This window comes from Chelon labrosus, assembly GCF_963514085.1.
Source record: "Chelon labrosus genome assembly, chromosome: 5".
Lineage (NCBI taxonomy): Eukaryota > Metazoa > Chordata > Actinopteri > Mugiliformes > Mugilidae > Chelon > Chelon labrosus.
Genome location: NC_140341.1, coordinates 28,644,833 through 28,663,121, shown reverse-complemented (window position 1 = coordinate 28,663,121; position 18,289 = coordinate 28,644,833). Strand labels below are relative to the sequence as shown.

Sequence of the window (18,289 nt, the reverse complement as noted above, 5' to 3'; positions counted from 1 at the left end):
AACTTGTTTAGAATAACATTTCTTACTTAAGCCTATGCACATCTAGTTTGCAGCTCAGCAGTTTCCTGTCGATTTGTATGAGGAAGGCTAACACACTGACATGGTTTTAGTGGCTAAACTTAAAATACATAAATGTTTTTCCTCATCTTAAGGCATTTGTAACTTGAAGATGTATATAAATGGAAAATATCAGAGTATTCCTTACAGCTGCAGATACATTTTCAAGCATAGTGTGTATGGCAGCTGCAAAGAATATGTAATATGTCTGTCATTTCTCAGACCTGGGTCAAATGTTTGCAATATTTCTTTTGGTTTGTTTCAGCACATGAAAAAGTCATAAGTGGGTTATGACACAGGTACTTTTAAAGTCCCTTAATTTGTCCTGTGGTTTAGATAACTGTATTTACAGCGGCATACCTCATCTTGATGTCAGATGCAGGTTAAAATGAATCCTGAGAATATTCAGAAACACTAATTGACCCAGGTTTGTCTGTTTTCCCCCTTTGTGTTTTCAGAGGTTCTTTGTCCCTTCATCAGGTCTTCTTCATTCTGTCCCCCTAGACTTTTCTTCTCCAGCATCTCTGTCCAGGGCCGGGGTAAACCGTGATTAATCAATTCTCATCTATTAAACTCCTGCGCCTTCTCTTGCTCCATTTTTATCTAGGTCGTGTCCGCACAAGGAGACAGAGCTCGGGCAGCGTCGGGGGAGCCAGTGCATCAGTGGTGGACAGCAGGGGGCGAAGCCGGGCCAAAGTGGTCTCCCAGTCACAGCGTATGTATACACACCTGAGACACACTCTCATACTGTCATGATAAAGCTGAGTCAGAATCTCTTCAGTCACATTCGTGCAATCAGTTTGAGCCTTTCACAGCTATAAGCCAGCATACTTCATACCAGTCTGTCACTCTCATACTGTATTCCAGTGTTATCCTTGTCTGCACTGGCCTTGGACATCATTCTAGATGTCTTGCTGTATCTTGTATGTGATCTTTCAGCACCCTGAAATAAATACCAGTCACTCACAAATCTTGTGTATTTGTGCGTGTGTCCTTAATTATACCACATATGTGTGTGTGTATTTTGGTCTCTCCAGTATCCTTAAGACCTGTGAGTGATCAGTATGTTGCTATCAAACCCACAGCCACGCAGAGTGCATGATGGGTGAAACTCAGTACATAATCCTTTGTCTCATTTTTAATGTTCTTGATCTCCATCCTGTCCTGCCTATTGCTTCCATCACCCAGGATCCAGATCAGCCAATCCCATCAGTGGTAAGGCCTCAGCTTCATCCAGTCACAAGCCAAGAGCCTCATTCCTAAGTCCGTCCCCGTAGCACACAGACCTCTGCACGTCGTACTGTTCTTTTAGTGTTATATGTTTTTTTTTTTATCATAAACAATAGCAGCATGCTCCACACATTACATTCATTTTTTTATTTCTGATTTCTGTCCCCCACAGTTTCGGTGCTGTTTGAAACATTGAACGTTTGGAAATGTTTTCTGTCTGCCTTTTTGTTGTCTTTTTTTAGTCTTCTTTTTGAGTGTTGTATCATTGTATGTACTGTTGGTGACTGGTGCCAAGGTAAATGTCTCCCACAGCATAGCTAACTAGGACATGAATATACCCCCTCACCCTGCGTGTGTCTAGGCTGTAACATCTGTATTTGATTGTTCAGTGATTCAAATGTAACTTTCTGTATTTTTTTTTCACTTGTTGTTATGAAGTATTCATTCACTTTCAAATATACAGTAAGTGACATAAGTTTACAGTTAAAATATAAGAATAGCTCCACAGCTTGGTATCTGTTGACACAGGGCCTGTGTGACTTGGCCAAGGTGGCACCACTCCCTGACCCTTATCCCAACCAGTCTCTTGGCCCCTCTGAATATTGTATAACAATGATATATCTTTCTGTGTTTGCTTGTCTTCTCTTTCCTGACAGCTGGCAGTCGCTCCAGCTCCCCAGGCAAGCTGCTTGGCCACAGCAGCTATGGCCGGATCCCTCGAGCCACAGTGTCAGCCTCCACTACACCAGCAGACAAGCGCAGCAGGATCCCTCGCAGCCAGGGCTGTAGTCGAGAGACCAGCCCCAGCCGACTGGGCCTTGGTAAGGCCAGGACTCGCCACTCACAACTTGCACAAGTCATTCAACACTTTTAAATCTCAACTTAAATCATTTTAGTTTTATGTACAGTAGTTTGATATACCAAATGAGGCATCTAATTTTGCAGGCAATATATAGTTCATTTAATTATTTCCATATGCATCATTACCATGAGCTAATGTGGCCTCCGGAAGTGTACAAAGAAAAAACAGAAGTGAAACTGGGCTTTCTTGTCTTAATGTCTAGATAAAAAAACAAACTGATATTTCTGTTTTTCTACACAACAGCATTTACACCGTTCAGCCACAACCACTAACAGGAGAAATACACTTTGACCATCTTGTGACAATTCAATGTTCTTACTGGGAAACTTTTGGACCTTCATGTGGATGTTACTTAGACATGTACCACCCACCTAGACCAGACCAGTCAGGACGGGTGTTTCTGGGTGTTGGCTTGAGACAGTATATGCCTGGTTACTAAAAATGGAGGTTGAAATTACAAACATTGGGAAGAAGTTCTTCATGGTTTGATGATCATTGCCTTTAAGGTTCAACGGAGTGGCCAGCTAAACCCAGTAATCCTTTTTTGTGTCTCTAATGTGTGTTGCAAGTTGTCACAAGCTTGAGTGTTTCTTTGGAGTGCCCAGAATATGTAACCTTTACTAGCAGTGTGCTGTTTGACCAACTCACTCACTCACACTCTTCCCAGTCGCTGCTTCTGTCTCTGTTTTATCGTTTGCTGTTTCCCTTACTCTCTTCATTTCCTTTTCATATTTCTCAGCTTTTTATTTCTGTCTCTTTGTATATTTTAGGCAAATTAAAAGGAATCAAGAGGACAACTATGCTTATCGACTGCATTATCAGTCGTTTGATTGTCTTTTCTATCTTTTATACTGTTTGGCCTGAACTAGATATTCACATTTAGATCAGCTTCTGGCACAGAATTAAGAAATCCGTTGTGGATCATTTCTAATGATTTTTGTTACCGTCCAAACACCTTTTTGCTTACCATCAACACCATTTTAGTGCCTTTACAATCTTTTTGAATATGTTGTTCACTCACTTACAGCCATTCATATTGCTGTAATGAGCAGTGCATCCTCTTAGGGGCCTCATTCACGGCTCTGCACTTTCAGTTTCTTCTCTTTATTATATCTTCCTTTCTCTGCTTTCCCATCTCTGTATATCATTCCCACATTCCGCCATGAATGCTCACTGACATTCCCACCTAACTTGTTATCCTGACAGCCAGCCTGTGTGGTAAAGCTCTTCTCCCTGCTGCTCTTCCCTACCGCACGCTAGCCCGGAGCCGCATTCCCCGTCCCAGCATGAGTCAAGGTTGCAGTCGCGACACCAGTCGCGAGAGCAGCCGTGACACCAGCCCCGCTCGGGGCTTCACTCCTCTGGGTGAGTATCGCTTAACTAATAGCTGTCAGGACTGTTTCTCCAAGCGAGTGTCGCTACTGGACACCAGAGCTACAAGACGCTTACATGAGACTCCCAGCCCGTCTACTGTCTGTTCTCTGTGTTCTTTATGGTTCCATGTGAACACTCAACATCTGCCTGTCTAACTCTGTGCATGCACTAACCGTTTCTCTCTGGGTTTAGAATCAGTTTTTGAGATGGGTATTTTTTTTTTATTTCATACCATTTAGTTTGGATCAGTGCATCTGAATTATTTCTATATGAGCTTATGTGGATAAGAGGTGCTTTTAAATGCACATGAAAGATACAGCTTTTTGCACTAAGCAGAAGACAAATGATTAGAACCAAGACAAACATTAGCAGTAATTGCAGCTGCTACTACTATAGTTCTTCTTCTAAAGAAATCCCAGGCATTGATGTCAGCTAAACTCAACTTTATCACCAGTGATTCCAAAAGGCAGTTGTGCAGAAGTATGTAACGAGTCAGAATATTAGAGCTTTGGACCCAGACTTAAACATTGTCTGTGTTTGCAGAGTTTCTTACGAGTTTTTTCTTACATTGCTGTAACAGCTGTTCAGTTACACATTTTAAATATGACCCCGTATACCATTGCTGGGAAAGGTCTTTTAATAATAAATGACGTCCGAAATCAGTTTCTGATTGTGCATTTCGACTTCCATGGGTTCCTAAGACAAACAGTCATAATTCATGTTATTATTGATACTCCTGCTTTTCCTACTGTGACAGTTCATTGTGTGTTTTGTGGAAAAGGTCCACTGTGTTTTGCAGTTACATACTGCTTTGACCCCTCTTTAATTTTTGAGATCTTATTTTACACAAGGGACACAAGGTGGAGTGCTTTGTGTGTATAGGTCATGGCACACTCTAAAAATACTGTATACAAAAGTATTCAGTTATTCACCTATATGTGGCCAATTACACTCTGCTGAGCTAAACAGAATTTCAATGGCGGTTCTGCTGTGTTGTGGATTTTGCAAAGTTTTGTCTTATAAACAAGAAATAACTTTGGGTCATCTTTCCTTAAATTTGATGTTGTATCCGAAACCTTAAGCCAGTAAATGGCTTCTGAGGATTACGTCAAAGGCTGCTATATAACCGGTAGTGTTCATGTGCACCACTAACCCGCTGGTCCGGATGTTGCCCCACTCTCCTGTCCCCTGCAGCCTCCCGACGTCACTCCCGTTCAACCAGTGCTCTCTCCACAGCCGACCCCCACGGCCAGTCAGGTGACATGCATGCCCAGACCTCACAGCTTCCCCGTGCCTCTCAGCAGTCTCCTACCATGTTCTATAATTTAGACTCAGTTATGATCACCAGCTTGTTTCTGTGGTTGTGTTCAGTGGTGACGTGGCTGCAGGCAACATCCATCTTCCATTAATTTATGTTCATTCCATAATAGTTCAGAGCTTTTTTATTGAGGGTTACGTCCAACAGAAAAGGAATAGGTTTGTACTATATTTGTTAAGCATGTAAACAGAAAAATCACGTGAAGTTGTTTGTTTCCTTAAACACCGCTCAGTGCCTTATATGTGTTTCACTTTGAGATTGTTGTGAATTTTTGATCGCTATTTTTTCAGTCTGTCTTATCTAGTGGCATGTGATTTATTTGCAGTTTTGTTATTTAGGGTTTTTTTCACCCAGGAGGCTATTTCTTCACATTTACATGGCTGTATTTGCTGTCATTTGGTTTTGTCATCATTTGAACATTAGCATTTGTGCCTCTTGGTCCATTTTTATGGTTTGGTGCATTGATGGTGCTCATTTCCCAGGGAAACAGCACATGGTTGCTGCAATGCCTGTCTGTGCTTTTGCCCAAGTTTGCAATTTGGGTTTTCCTTTTGCAACAATTCTACTTTCTTTTTGCTTTTGGTGGTGGCCAACATTCCCTTTAATGATCTTTTCAGCTGCTTATTTATACCATGTCGATTTGTGTTTAAATGTGTCCAAAGACACTTTATCTTTGTGGTTATAAATTATGGTTGAAAGCAGGTAAGTTATGGTGGCCACACTCATCATGTTATTGAGGGTCACTCATCGATTTCCTTTACCTTTTCTCCCCTGCTTCTTGTCCAGACCGCTATGGTTTGATTCACCAAGCAAGAATTTCTGCATCAGTTAATGCCATGAGGGTCCTAAACACCGGCACCGAGGTGGAAGCAGCAGTTGCTGATGCACTGGTATGTTGCTGTAAATAAATGTGTTGTTTATAAGAGAAGCACAAGTGAAGAATTTCATGAAGATTGAAAGAAGTTCCATAACTGCTAGCTTAACTGCTTTTCAAATACCTCATTCCTACTGGTAGCAGATACAAGGCTTTTGACATTATCAGTGTGCATTGTTAAAAAATGGTCATTACAGTTTTATTGTTCTGATTTTTTCAACAACTTTGTTGAATGCTGAAATAGGGAAAACGAGTCCCTATAAATAGCAATTGCTACCATACACATTGTGCAAATGTTTAGATTAAATTTATGTTTGATTGTTTTACACTGCAAAAAAATGGTTATATCTACTATACACATTCTTTTGTTTTAATCTTTATGCATTTGTCTGAAAATAGATCAGTTATTATGTGAACATGCATCCCCAGAAGGATTGTTGTTATATCTTTAAACCTTCCATCTTTCCTTTTTTCCTCTTGGTTGTTTTTTTTTACCATTTCAGCTATTAGGAGACTCCAGGAATAAGGTAGTTGGTCATTTTACATACTGTTCCTGTATCCATGCCATCACATACTAATCAAAATCAGAAACAATTATGCAGCTTGGCCTATGATACTGACTTATGACACCGCTCCACAAACCCTTTTATTTATTTGTTATTAAGCTAAGTTTCACCTTAAATGTTTATGTCTGCCACATCCCAGATGTGTGCATCAATTGTATACTACCATAGACTTTTTTGTGATACACTGTAAATGTGTTGAACCTTTCTGATACATTAGTTGTTTTCAAAAGTCCATTAGATGAAATGCTCTTCTATTTGACATGTCCCCCACTGCACTGCATTTGTTATCAAGTCCTTTGCTTACTCATGGCACTGCTTGACTGGCTTTTTTAGAACACACAAACAAAATGATTCTCTTAAGTTTTAACTGAAGAATTGCAAATGATATGTGTGTATGTACAAATTAGATTTAGCTAACATCCAACTTAGATGTGAATTTAAAACACAGCAGAGAAAACTGCATGGCTACCAGATGCAACAACCTTAAATCAAAGTTTCTTACCTCATAGCTGAGTTTTCATATTTAGCTATCCTGTGTGTCTTATACAGTATGTCCTACACGTTCTTCTTTCATCAACAGAGGAAGCCGCTGAGGAGAAGGTACGAATCGCCGGGGATTTACTCTGATGACGATGCCAACAGTGATGCATCTAGCGCCTGTTCTGAGCGCTCATATGGCTCACGAAACGGAGGCATCCCCCATTACCTGCGCCAGACGGAGGATGTGGCAGAGGTCCTGAACCACTGTGCCAGCTCTAACTGGTCAGAGAGAAAGGAGGGCCTACTGGGCCTGCAGAACCTCCTGAAGAGCCAAAGAATACTGAGGTAGGATTGGGCTCATGACTATGTGTGAAGTTTAATGCCAGACTAGAAATCAGAGCTTTGACATTTTGTGGTTGCGAAGAGGACTTCATCATTTGTGTAGTTACCTTTTACTTATTTTACAACAGTGGGCTGGGAAACTTTTGGAACTGGCATTTATGTGGATGTTACTTAGACATGTAGCACCCAGGCACCTGACCAGGCACCCCCATCCCATATCAATGACACTCCTTGATGGCAGCAGCCATCCCCAGCAGGATGCAGCCTGACACAGACACACACACAAAAACACTTTAGGAACAACTAAAAAAAAAATCAAGAACAGCACAAGGTGTTGACCTGGCCTCCAGATTCACTAGATCCCAAACTGATCAAGTATCTGTGGGATGATCCACAGAGGCCCCTCCCCTCAACCCATAGGACCCAAAGGCCCCCACTAACAACATTCTGTTGCCAGACACCACAGGACACCCTCAGAAGGCCCATGTCTATTCTTTGATGAGTCACAACTGTTTCAAGGAAAATCTGCTCTTTAGGGGGACCAGCGTTTATGGAAATAAAAAAAAGTCACAAAACAGTCTTCTCTTGTCATACTCTAAATTGTTGTACACTGTGTATTGTAAATGTATTGATTGATAGATATTGAGGAGCGCTAGCCTGACTTGTTGTCTGGTGTTCACTGTCCATTGCAGTCGAGTTGAGCTCAAGAGACTTTGTGAAATCTTCACAAGGATGTTTGCAGATCCACACAGCAAGGTATAGAAAATTAACTCTACACACTAAAGCAGCAATTTTTACTAATCATACCCAAGTGTAGTGTAAATGCATGGTATCCAAAATACAGCAATAAATCGTGGAGCTCTTGAATGTCATACTCGTTTGCTGTGACTTATTTGGTTCTGATGGAGTGTCTCTTATTGCATGGCCTGCCTTGCTGTGGATTTAACAACAGAGAGTAAGTGTGCTTCTCAGTCCATATTCTACGCACACACAGACATTAACCAACATTTTACTCTTTTTTATTTATTTATTTTTTTAAAAAAAGCAGTGCTCTGACGTAAATGTTTGAATTGTCCACATGTTCTCAGGTGTTCAGCATGTTTCTAGAGACTCTTGTGGACTTCGTCACAGTACACAAGGAGGACCTGCAGGACTGGCTTTTTGTCCTGCTCACCCAGCTGCTGAAGAAGATGGGGGCAGACCTGCTTGGCTCAGTCCAGGCCAAAGTTCAGAAGGCACTGGATGTCACAAGGTCTGAATTGCAAAGCAGCAGATCTGGGGGCATTTCATGCTATTGGCAAATAGTTATCCTCTATTTAGGATGGAATGTAAACTGCAGTTATTTGGTGAAATCTTAACCAGTATCAGCTTCATCATTTTGTGGTCAATTATATGAATGAGCCGACTTGAAACAACACTCCTAAGTGACATGCTGTATGTCTGAAAGATGTCACAGCCACTCACAGATTAAACTGACTTCCCTTTTCTTTAACTTTGTCAGGGAGTCCTTCCCGTTTGACCAACAGTTCAACATTTTGATGAGGTTTATAGTGGATCAGACTCAGACACCAAACCTCAAGGTAAAACTAAAAGAGAATTCTGTTTGAAGGCAAGCTGATATATCAGTGTAACTGATGTAACTTCACTAAGATGTGATCAAAACCTCCTCTTCCTTCAGGTAAAGGTGGCCATTTTGAAGTACATAGAGTCCCTCGCTCGGCAGATGGACCCAACAGACTTTGTCAACTCCAGCGAGACGCGTCTGGCAGTGTCTCGAATTATTACTTGGACCACTGAACCCAAAAGTTCAGATGTCAGGAAGGTAGGCCTGCCCTCTGTGTTAAAACCAAGACTAGCATCTCTCATCATATTTGACTTGTGGTATTATTTAACACTGATGATAGAAATCATGTTGTTTATGTAGAAACATAAAATTGACTCTATTGCTTTGCCTTCCTCTTTACTTATGTTTGTTTTTATTTAATTTCTTTTAAATATTTGAACTAAGAATGTGTTATTTAAGGTTTAGGTCAAACAGAGTGTAATACAGGCTTAGAGGGTACTTTACTTATCATGGAACAGAAAATTTAATGCAGCTATATTTAATGAAAAGAACAATTTGATCTACAGCTAAAAGTTATAGATGATTTTTTTTCTTTGCCTTATTTATGCCTAATGTCAATGTTTCAGTAACCTTACAAGTTGATGGGAAAGCTTATTGCATAACTAACTGCTTGAATATTTATAGTTTTTTAAGTGCAATATTTATTTGCGGATAAAGATAACATTTTGGCTTGACGGTTACCCAGAGGATTTAGCTGACAGTCAATATCTTGTTGAACAACTCCACGTCTTCATTTGCATTCTTCATCCTGCAGTGTTTGTCTTGCAGCAGTGGTAAACTTTGATAATTGGCACTCTCCGTGTGGATGGCCTTGGGTCAACGGCCCATTATCATTCCCTTGTCCGTATGCGCGTCATATGTCCTCCCTCTGTGTCCCTTACTGTTTGTTTTTCCACGGCTGTTCTTCCAAATGAAATCTTCACCTAGGCTCAAATCACAGCCTCCTCCAGACGAGCTGTAAATAAGTCTATTACTTTAGAACACGTGTGTGTGAAAGTTTGGTCCTGTATTGCATTATACTGTGATGGTAGAGGACCTGTGTCATGCAGTAATGCCCATTCTGCCTTGCCATTGTGCCCCAGACCCTTCATAACTGGGTGAGCGAGGAGCTAGCTGGCAGGTCCAGTACTGCAGCCTTACTGTCCACTGAGGGCAACCAGGAAGAAAGGTGTAAGCAGGTAGAGCCCACTCCAGTAGCCAGTCTCAACACAACAAGCACGCAATGCCCTGCCTGCCCGGTGCCTAACCACCAACCTTCAAGACTGAAAACAGAGTCTAGCATCTGTCACTCACCATTTACGCTCAAGCTCTTTTGCTGTGACAACCTAAAACAGTCTGTGCCTTGCATATTGATCACTCACCAAATAAATTGAGCTTGTTGTGCAACCAGAAAACTTACATTTAACCTCAGAATTTCTACAGATTACAGGAAAGGCTTGTTGCTTTGTATGGATTTTTTTAGATTGATTGCTCAACATTGATAGGTATGCTCCTTTTGTCACTACTGTGTTTCTAACACATTTTACATTTAACTCACTCTAACAACCTGCCTCCCACCTGCATACCTGCATGCTTTTAACATTTTATGTTTCTACAAAAAGAGAGATTTAGAAGGTTTTCCAAAATGAATGTATTAGTTGATACTAGTGGAAATGCTTTTGTACAAAGAAACCTACATTAAGTACATTTAGGCTATATCTGATTCAGTAACATTTGCTTAGAATTTGACCTCCACTCAAATCAAGAGAACCACATAAAGTTATTTTTTTTTAATTCACACATACTCACTTTCAGAACCAGAATCCCAGGTATGACCCACAGCTGAAGTTACTGATGGTGGAACATATACTTAATAATTACATTTACATAATTACATTATCAATAACATATCACACAAATTGACTGGTAGTCTTCACATGTCTACTGGTTTTAGTGTACATCATATATTACCTACTGTTAATTATTAATATCTATTCCCCAGCCCCCAAAACAAAGTTGTACTTCCTACAGACTCATAAAAGTTTATCTGTAATCACTTGCATGATTCAACATTGACATAGCAACAATGCCCTTGATGGATTGTGTTCTTCCTCAGTGAATGCAGTTTTGAATACTCACCTTTTAACACATTTCTGTCTACAGGCTAATGAGTATATTAGTTAAACATTGGTTTCCTTGGTTTCAGATTTTTATTTGGCATTTATTAGAAATAATCATGGTAGTCTTCCGTTCTTATATTGATTCTGACCAAGTAGGACATTGTAAAATATCACAGCAATTTAACCACAGCTTGTGCTTTTCCATTTAAATGTCATTTCATCTGACTTGTTCTGATAAAATTGCTATGTGAAGCACATAGCCCAAGTGCTTCTGAAATCAAGGAAACCATCTGAACTTTCTTGTCAGTTGTGTGCCCTTTCCTAACCTGTTGTGCTACACCGCCCTTAGGCAGCCCAGGTGGTGCTGATCGCCTTGTTTGAGCTCAACACCCCAGAGTTTACCATGCTGCTGGGAGCTCTGCCCAAAACTTTCCAGGATGGAGCCACCAAACTGCTGCACAACCACCTGAAGAACTCGAGCAATACCAGCAGCAGTGTGGTAAATAAAATGTAGTATTTAACATCATTCATTCAGACACCCAGCTAGGATAAACAAATACGTGCTAGTCTTCAAATGGTGGACGTATAGTAATGCAAATAGTGGAGCTGTCAGATACTGGGGATAGCTATATTGAAATCATATTTCCTTGATTTTCAGGGTTCTCCCAGTAACACCATAGGCCGGACACCGCCACGGCACACCCCCAGCAGAACCAGCCCCCTCACCTCGCCAACAAACTGTTCCCATGGAGGACTTTCTCCAAGGTAGCTGACACCACTTGTTATCAAATGATTCCTTCTGCTGAACATACCTACTGTTTCAGTGCATGGCTGTGGTGTAACCCTGGGGATTCTGCTGCTGTCTATCATTTGTAATCAAACTAACACACAACCTAACCTGTGGGATGCTTGAAGCATGGTACTGACTGAGTTGCTTTGAGAGATTAAAACAAATTCTTCATCCATTATAGTATGAACAGAAGCCACCCACAATGAACCAAAGATCTAATGCAAAACACCAATTACCAATTACTTGGCTGATATTTACTACCTCAGACACAATTACTTTCATATTTGGCCATCTTTGACTTTTTTACTTGCTCCATCACTAGTGTAATGTGGCCAATTTCTTAAAATAGTTCAATTCTCTCAGAATGAGTTGCTCATTCAGCTGATAATCTTATACATTTCTTTTGTTTGCTAGCAGAAACCCGTTTACACTGCTTATAAAGTGTATCTTTGGTCATAATTATTGTGGATAAACCTTAAGTGTACACAAATGGCCCCTTACAACAGTAGAATTAAAATTTCTGAAAAGCTTATTTTCTGGGATTCTGTTGCTGCTTTCCAGTGTTCTCCTCTAAAATAACACTAACTCTAATCTTAAAGCTCAGACTAGTTTCTTTTTGTCTTTTCTCTTTCTCTTTCTGCACACTTGTTGTTTTTCTCTTTCTCCTCCCCCCTCTTGTCTCTTCTCGTGGTCCCCTCGTGTCGTTTATTACCATCCACCTTGCCCCACTCTTTCACTCCTGTCTGTCCATCCTTCCCTCCCGGCCGCGCTGTGGCAACAGTCGGTTATGGGGTTGGGGTGTCGACGGACTGTCAAAGCACCCCCCTGCCCCTCCTCCTCCTCCTCCGCCTCACTCCACCCCTGCTGCCCCCTCCCTAAGGGTCCTGCGCAGAGCATATTCACCCAGGTAATGAGGCGGCCTGTGACACAAAGGAGATTATGCCCCTCAAAAAAAACTCCCTGATTTTTTTATTTTTTTTTTATCCAGCTTTCCTAATTCCAAACCAATGGAGGGTGTTATACAGTTTTAAAGTATTTCTTGCTGAATGCATAGTACTTTATCATTTGTAATAAAAAGGAAACATCATGCCGCATTGCTTCAGTGATGTGGCTTATGCTGAGTGAAATCTGTAAGAAGCCACAGTTAAGGTTTATGTCAGTCCTGACCTTTCGCTCTCAAAACTAATCTGTTTGTCCATCAAAAGCAATGCTAAAGCACGTTGCATGTTTCTGTGTGCAAATTCATGCTTGTGTATCTGCTTCTGATGCACACTTTAGATAAACGTGTGTGTATTTCTGTCTGTGTTTGTGTGTCTTGTAGCATGATGGAATATGATACAGAAAACATGAACTCGGAAGAGATCTACAGCTCTCTCCGTGGCGTCACAGAAGCCATTCAGAGCTTCAGCTACAGGAGTCAGGAGGACCTGAATGAGCCAATCAGACGGGAAGGCAAGAGGGATGATGCAGTAAGTTGTTCTGAATATTCCTGCTTGGAGCTGGAAAGCAGTTTACATTAAATGCTTCATATTAATTAAGTTTCATTTAAAACTGGCAACAAAAAATACATCCTCTACCGCTGACAGTTCATTCTGGAATTGCAAAGATGTTAACAACTTAGCCTATACGTTAAAGTATTTATTCACAACTTTCAAAAGTATGTTGTAAAACAATAATCAGCCGGTCACATGAACTCTGAGACAGGTTTTGCTTTGTATAATTATCTCTGTCTGTCTGTTACTATCACTCCACCACCGAAGAATAGGTTCAGCTGCTTTTGAACCAGTTGGTCAACAGCTGCTGCACAAGTGCACGAGTAATTTAAGAATAATAATTGTCCCTCTCCTGTTCTGCTTCGCCCCACCTATCTTCCTGTCTTACAGGCTGGCAGAGAAGGAGTGGCATCGTCTCCTGGTTCTGACGCCCGCCTGGGCTTAGACATGGTGGAAGGGGGTCGCACCGCTTTGGACAACAAGACGTCACTACTCAACACGCCATCACCTCGCTCCTTCTCAGGACCACGGACTCGTGAGTTTGCCCCTTACGGTTACGGAGAAACCATCTGCACCTATGACAAGAGCGCCCTGAAGGAGGCTGTCTTTGACGATGATGTGGAGCAGTTTCGTGACTGTGAGTTTCTGTGATAACATATCTGCAGGGAGGTGTTGCCTTTTTATTTCTTTCTGTTTTTTTTGCAACAGAAAGACTTTCTTAACTTGACTTGTCACACATACACATTTCACACATGCACAAAATGTGCTGTAATGGTCAGTCTTCAAAGGCACTATACAAATGATTTGATGTTGGCTCGGCCTCTTAAACACCACTGAAATGTGTTACAACTGTTCCTTGTCTTTAATTTTTGGAGACAAGATATAAGAAATTGCCTCCACCACAATTTTGGCAGTAGTATGTGTAGTCCAGGTTGGCTTTTAATTTGCTTAGTTGGCTAAACATTGTCATGCAAGTTGACACGAAATTAAGACCAAACAGCCGAAACTTTGTGTGCATTATGTTTACCACAAACACGGGTGTTTGGGTGTGCAGCTCCTCTGCCAGGCTGTGCTTTCACTTGTTGTTATTGTCATCACATCCTATTCTCTACACCCTCCTGTGTCCCCTTTATCTCCCACCTCCACCTCCATCCCTCCTCCACCCCCCTCCCCTCCAGGCCGACGTCAGGAAAGTGGTGAAAACAAGATGACACTCCCCAAGGTCTTTGCTCCTGGTAAAGATGTGCCTACCCTTCCTGACTGTCTTTCTGAATCTCACTGACAAACAGGATGACTTTCTGACAGCACCTGCACCTCACTCACCTTTTGTCTGCGTTTGCATTATTCACTCAGCTCTTTAAATCCCCTGGTCATTTTTCCATTGCATTCTAACTTCTTTTCCACCTAGCAACTGTGTGTTCACTAAACCCAACCTACCCCGCTTTTCCTGACCTAGCTGGCAGGTTGATGCTTTTAGTAAGAGCTGTGACATTCTTTATAATGAACTGATCGCCTCTGTGATTGTATTACTTTGTCTTTTGCACAAGGGATTGTAACATCTAATCCTGTGTATTAACGAATTATTAATCTGTAGAAATCTAGTTTATGACATTTTGAGCAACTGAATATGTAGACATCTGCAGCTTCAGAACACATAGCATGATATTGGCTTTATCACAGTAGCATATGTTGCACAAGCAATAAAGTATGAAAAAAGAAATAAACTATATCACACACAGGAATTAAGTTTTACATCCATTCTCCATTATATATTTGCACTATTGTTTCTTTCTGGCACAGAAAATGTTATTCCTTTTGTGTCAAAATCCAATTTAAAATTTAGCTTGCATATTCAGATTTGATTTCCGTATGGCTGCAACTTCAGGCATTCATTGCATACCTAGCTGTGAGCTGCACTGTGTGTTCAGAGTGGTGTTTCTCACACAGAAAACAGTACAGTTCCCATCATGGCATATTGTCTTAAAAGTTAGTTTCAGTTTCTTTCTAAATAAGCTAAGACATATTTTAAATTGGAATTAATAGTAGATTTGTATTTAAAATTTACAGAAGTCTGTTTCTCTTGTCTTGAAACAAGATTGAAAACTGATACCAGATTAAATGACTGATGGATGACACTAAGACTGGACTGTTATTGGGCCATGGCAGCAGTTGGTGGTTGTAATTTTGATGTTTAGTTTGATGTTTCAACGTATCCCTCTCGTCCTCTCTTGGTAAGCAATCGGTCAGGACCACTCAGACCTGGTAGCCGACCTGCTAAAAGAACTGTCCAATCACAACGAGCGTTCCGAGGAGCGGAAAGGCGCCCTGGTGGAGTTACTGAAGATCACACGAGAAGACAGCAGGGCTGTGTGGGACGAACACTTCAAAACCATCCTCCTCCTTCTGCTGGAGACACTGGGTGATAAAGATGTATGTTGTCTGATGGCTCTGCATTGACTCAGAGTGTATGTACACTAGAAGCCTGATAATTATACAAAGAAATGATGTGAACAAGGGTATTGATTCCTACACCAGGTAATCTCAATAAATGAAATATAGGTTTGTGTGGATATTTAGAATTGACTCAAGTATGATATGGCTCATACTACTGTTTCCCCCAGCACACCATCCGAGCCATGGCCCTGCGTGTGCTGAAAGAAATACTGAGGAACCAGCCGGCCCGCTTCAAAAACTATGCTGAACTAACCATCATGAAGACACTAGAGGCTCACAAAGACTCTCACAAGGAGGTACAGAGCTCCAGCAAAAAAACATGAAAATATACTATGGTGCAGTGTTAGCGCTCTATTAGCTATTATTATCACTATTATTACGTTCTCAAGCTAGACGATAACTTTCTTCTACTGTTTGATGAGTTTTCAGGATGGAAAACCAAAACCAAAAATTAGTTCTTGCTTTAGACAAAGCAAATATTTACAAAGCTTTAAATAATGGAGGATGTTATATATATATTCCACTGAAACACATATTTTTATCATGTACTGTTTGTTTTTACAGTCGTGTGACACACAATGACAACTTTTAATAAAACCTTAGTGGTAAAAAAACAAACAAACACGTGCCTGTTTATGGCTTGCCTAATATTCATAAAACTGTCTAGATTGAAGAGACTGATAGTTGTTGGTTTCAACAGCTTTCATTGACTCTCCCACCATCATTAAGACTTAATGGTCTAGTTATCAGTATGAGAATAACAATTACTGAATGCAGTAACTCCAACCTTTGACTCTAAGAGAGGGGGTAAACAAAGATCTGATGTTAAAACTAATTGAAATACACACACACACACACACACACACAAATTTCAAGATAATAAACCATATTGTTAAGTGAAGAACAATGTTTCTTTAAGTTGATTTCCTAGCGTGGCGATTGCAGAGGCCTTTTGAACCCTGAAGTAGATATTTTTGCCCACTTGTTAATATGCAAACAAGCTTGTCCAAGTGCCATTCACTAACTAGCTCTCCAACTGACAGATATTTTCATGGCACAAACATTAAACTACACTGTATGATTGATTTTAAAATGTACATATGAATGTGCTTTAGGTGGTGCGTGCGGCTGAGGAGGCAGCATCCACCCTGGCCGGATCAATTCACCCGGAGCAATGCATCAAGGTGTTGTGCCCTATTGTGCAGACGGCCGACTACCCCATCAACCTGGCTGCCATTAAGATGCAAACCAAAGTCATTGAACGCATCGCCAAGGACTCATTACTGCAACTGCTGCCGGACATTATTCCTGGACTCCTGCAGGTCTGAGTTGAAAACAAAAAAGATATAAGATCTTAGTTCAGACAGTCATTTTGCACATAAATATATATTTTGATTGGTGTTTTAATTATCTTAGTTACAATGATGTTACCTATTTTTCTTTAGTTCTGCTAGGACACTTAGAGCCTTAAACTTTAACAAAATTTACAAAACCAAAAAAAAACCAAAAAAAAACAACATTTTTAAGAGAATTATGAATGAATATTCTTTAAAAAATTCCACAGAGTTTAAATGACAACAAGAGTGGGGGTTTTCGGGGACAAGAAGACCAGAAACATCCATGTCGGCTCCAAAAAGGCATATTTGGACAATGTTCATATTTGGACAGTGGGAAATATTTGCCTTATTTGTCCCTGGAAATGTTTGCGTGTACTCTGCACTCTTTGCAACTCCTCCCATGTTCCTGCTGACCCCTCGTGTGTGTGTATGTGTGTGCACGCGGGTATGTGCGCGGCGCCTGATGCTGCCTTGTTTCCCTGCAGGGCTATGACAACACAGAGAGCAGCGTTCGCAAGGCCAGCGTGTTCTGTCTGGTGGCTATCTACTCTGTGATTGGCGAGGACCTCAAACCCCACCTGGCACAGCTCACGGGCAGCAAGGTACCGACTGCCGCCAGCAAATCTTTCCATGTACACACTTGCACACACACCCACACACTTTGTTACCAATACCTGTTTGACAGACGCAGAGCCTTATCATCTTCCCATGTTGTTGTTTCTCAACTGGTTCCAGCTGGTTGTCCAATTATAAAGCCGGGGTCATAGTTGTCCTACTTTCACTACAGCTTGTGTCCTTGAGTTATGTAAGGCTTGAGGTCTGAGGGTCACGTTCACTTGACTGGAGTGACCACCCTCCACCTCTGATCTGATGGTCAGCTGGTTATCTCAACAGAGTCTTATGTGTAAGGTGCCATCTCAGGGCTCAGGAACATGTGAGCATGTGATGAAGACCTTAGTTGACAGTTCACCAGTTCATAAAGAACAGTCACAGCAAAAATCTATCTTCCCTCCTTCAGTGAGGAGCTGTGTTTCTTGCCTGTTGAAATGAGGAGGTTAACCTGCTCCTGCAATTCAGTTCACTCAGAGCCTTCCTGATTATTTGACACCTCTGCAATGAGCCTCCTCTGAGAAAGACAGTGTGAAAGCTAAAAACTCCTGTGATGCTACAGCACCTCCAGCAAATGATCTGTGTGCAGCCATTATTAATCAAGAATTGTCAAATCCCACTTTCTGAGAGGTAAATACTTTCAGTCCCGTTTGTTTACCTTTTTATTTAAAGTCCGTGTAAAGCAAAAATAAATTTGTGTTATGAGTTTGTCACACCACAGAAACATGTGTCATTGACCACTGAGCCAAATTTGAAAGATTATAAAAATCGCTAAGTATA

At 41.0% G+C, this 18,289-nt stretch overlaps 1 protein-coding gene across 1 annotated transcript in view; it reads left to right on the top strand.

Annotated features, from left to right (window-relative positions):
* The window catches only part of clasp1a (cytoplasmic linker associated protein 1a), a 71,998-nt gene that overhangs the window by 49,265 nt on the left and 4,444 nt on the right, over positions 1-18,289 (top strand). Inside the window, exons 20-39 of the mRNA XM_084545277.1 lie at positions 665-772; positions 1,944-2,108; positions 3,356-3,514; positions 4,718-4,780; positions 5,628-5,731; positions 6,219-6,242; positions 6,862-7,106; positions 7,796-7,859; positions 8,192-8,355; positions 8,605-8,683; positions 8,782-8,925; positions 11,176-11,325; positions 11,485-11,591; positions 12,938-13,085; positions 13,500-13,746; positions 14,288-14,344; positions 15,346-15,539; positions 15,731-15,859; positions 16,679-16,885; positions 17,386-17,502. Coding sequence (XP_084401403.1) covers positions 665-772; positions 1,944-2,108; positions 3,356-3,514; positions 4,718-4,780; positions 5,628-5,731; positions 6,219-6,242; positions 6,862-7,106; positions 7,796-7,859; positions 8,192-8,355; positions 8,605-8,683; positions 8,782-8,925; positions 11,176-11,325; positions 11,485-11,591; positions 12,938-13,085; positions 13,500-13,746; positions 14,288-14,344; positions 15,346-15,539; positions 15,731-15,859; positions 16,679-16,885; positions 17,386-17,502 — 2,675 coding nt within the window. The remainder of the gene's footprint in view (positions 1-664; positions 773-1,943; positions 2,109-3,355; positions 3,515-4,717; positions 4,781-5,627; positions 5,732-6,218; positions 6,243-6,861; positions 7,107-7,795; positions 7,860-8,191; positions 8,356-8,604; positions 8,684-8,781; positions 8,926-11,175; positions 11,326-11,484; positions 11,592-12,937; positions 13,086-13,499; positions 13,747-14,287; positions 14,345-15,345; positions 15,540-15,730; positions 15,860-16,678; positions 16,886-17,385; positions 17,503-18,289) is intronic.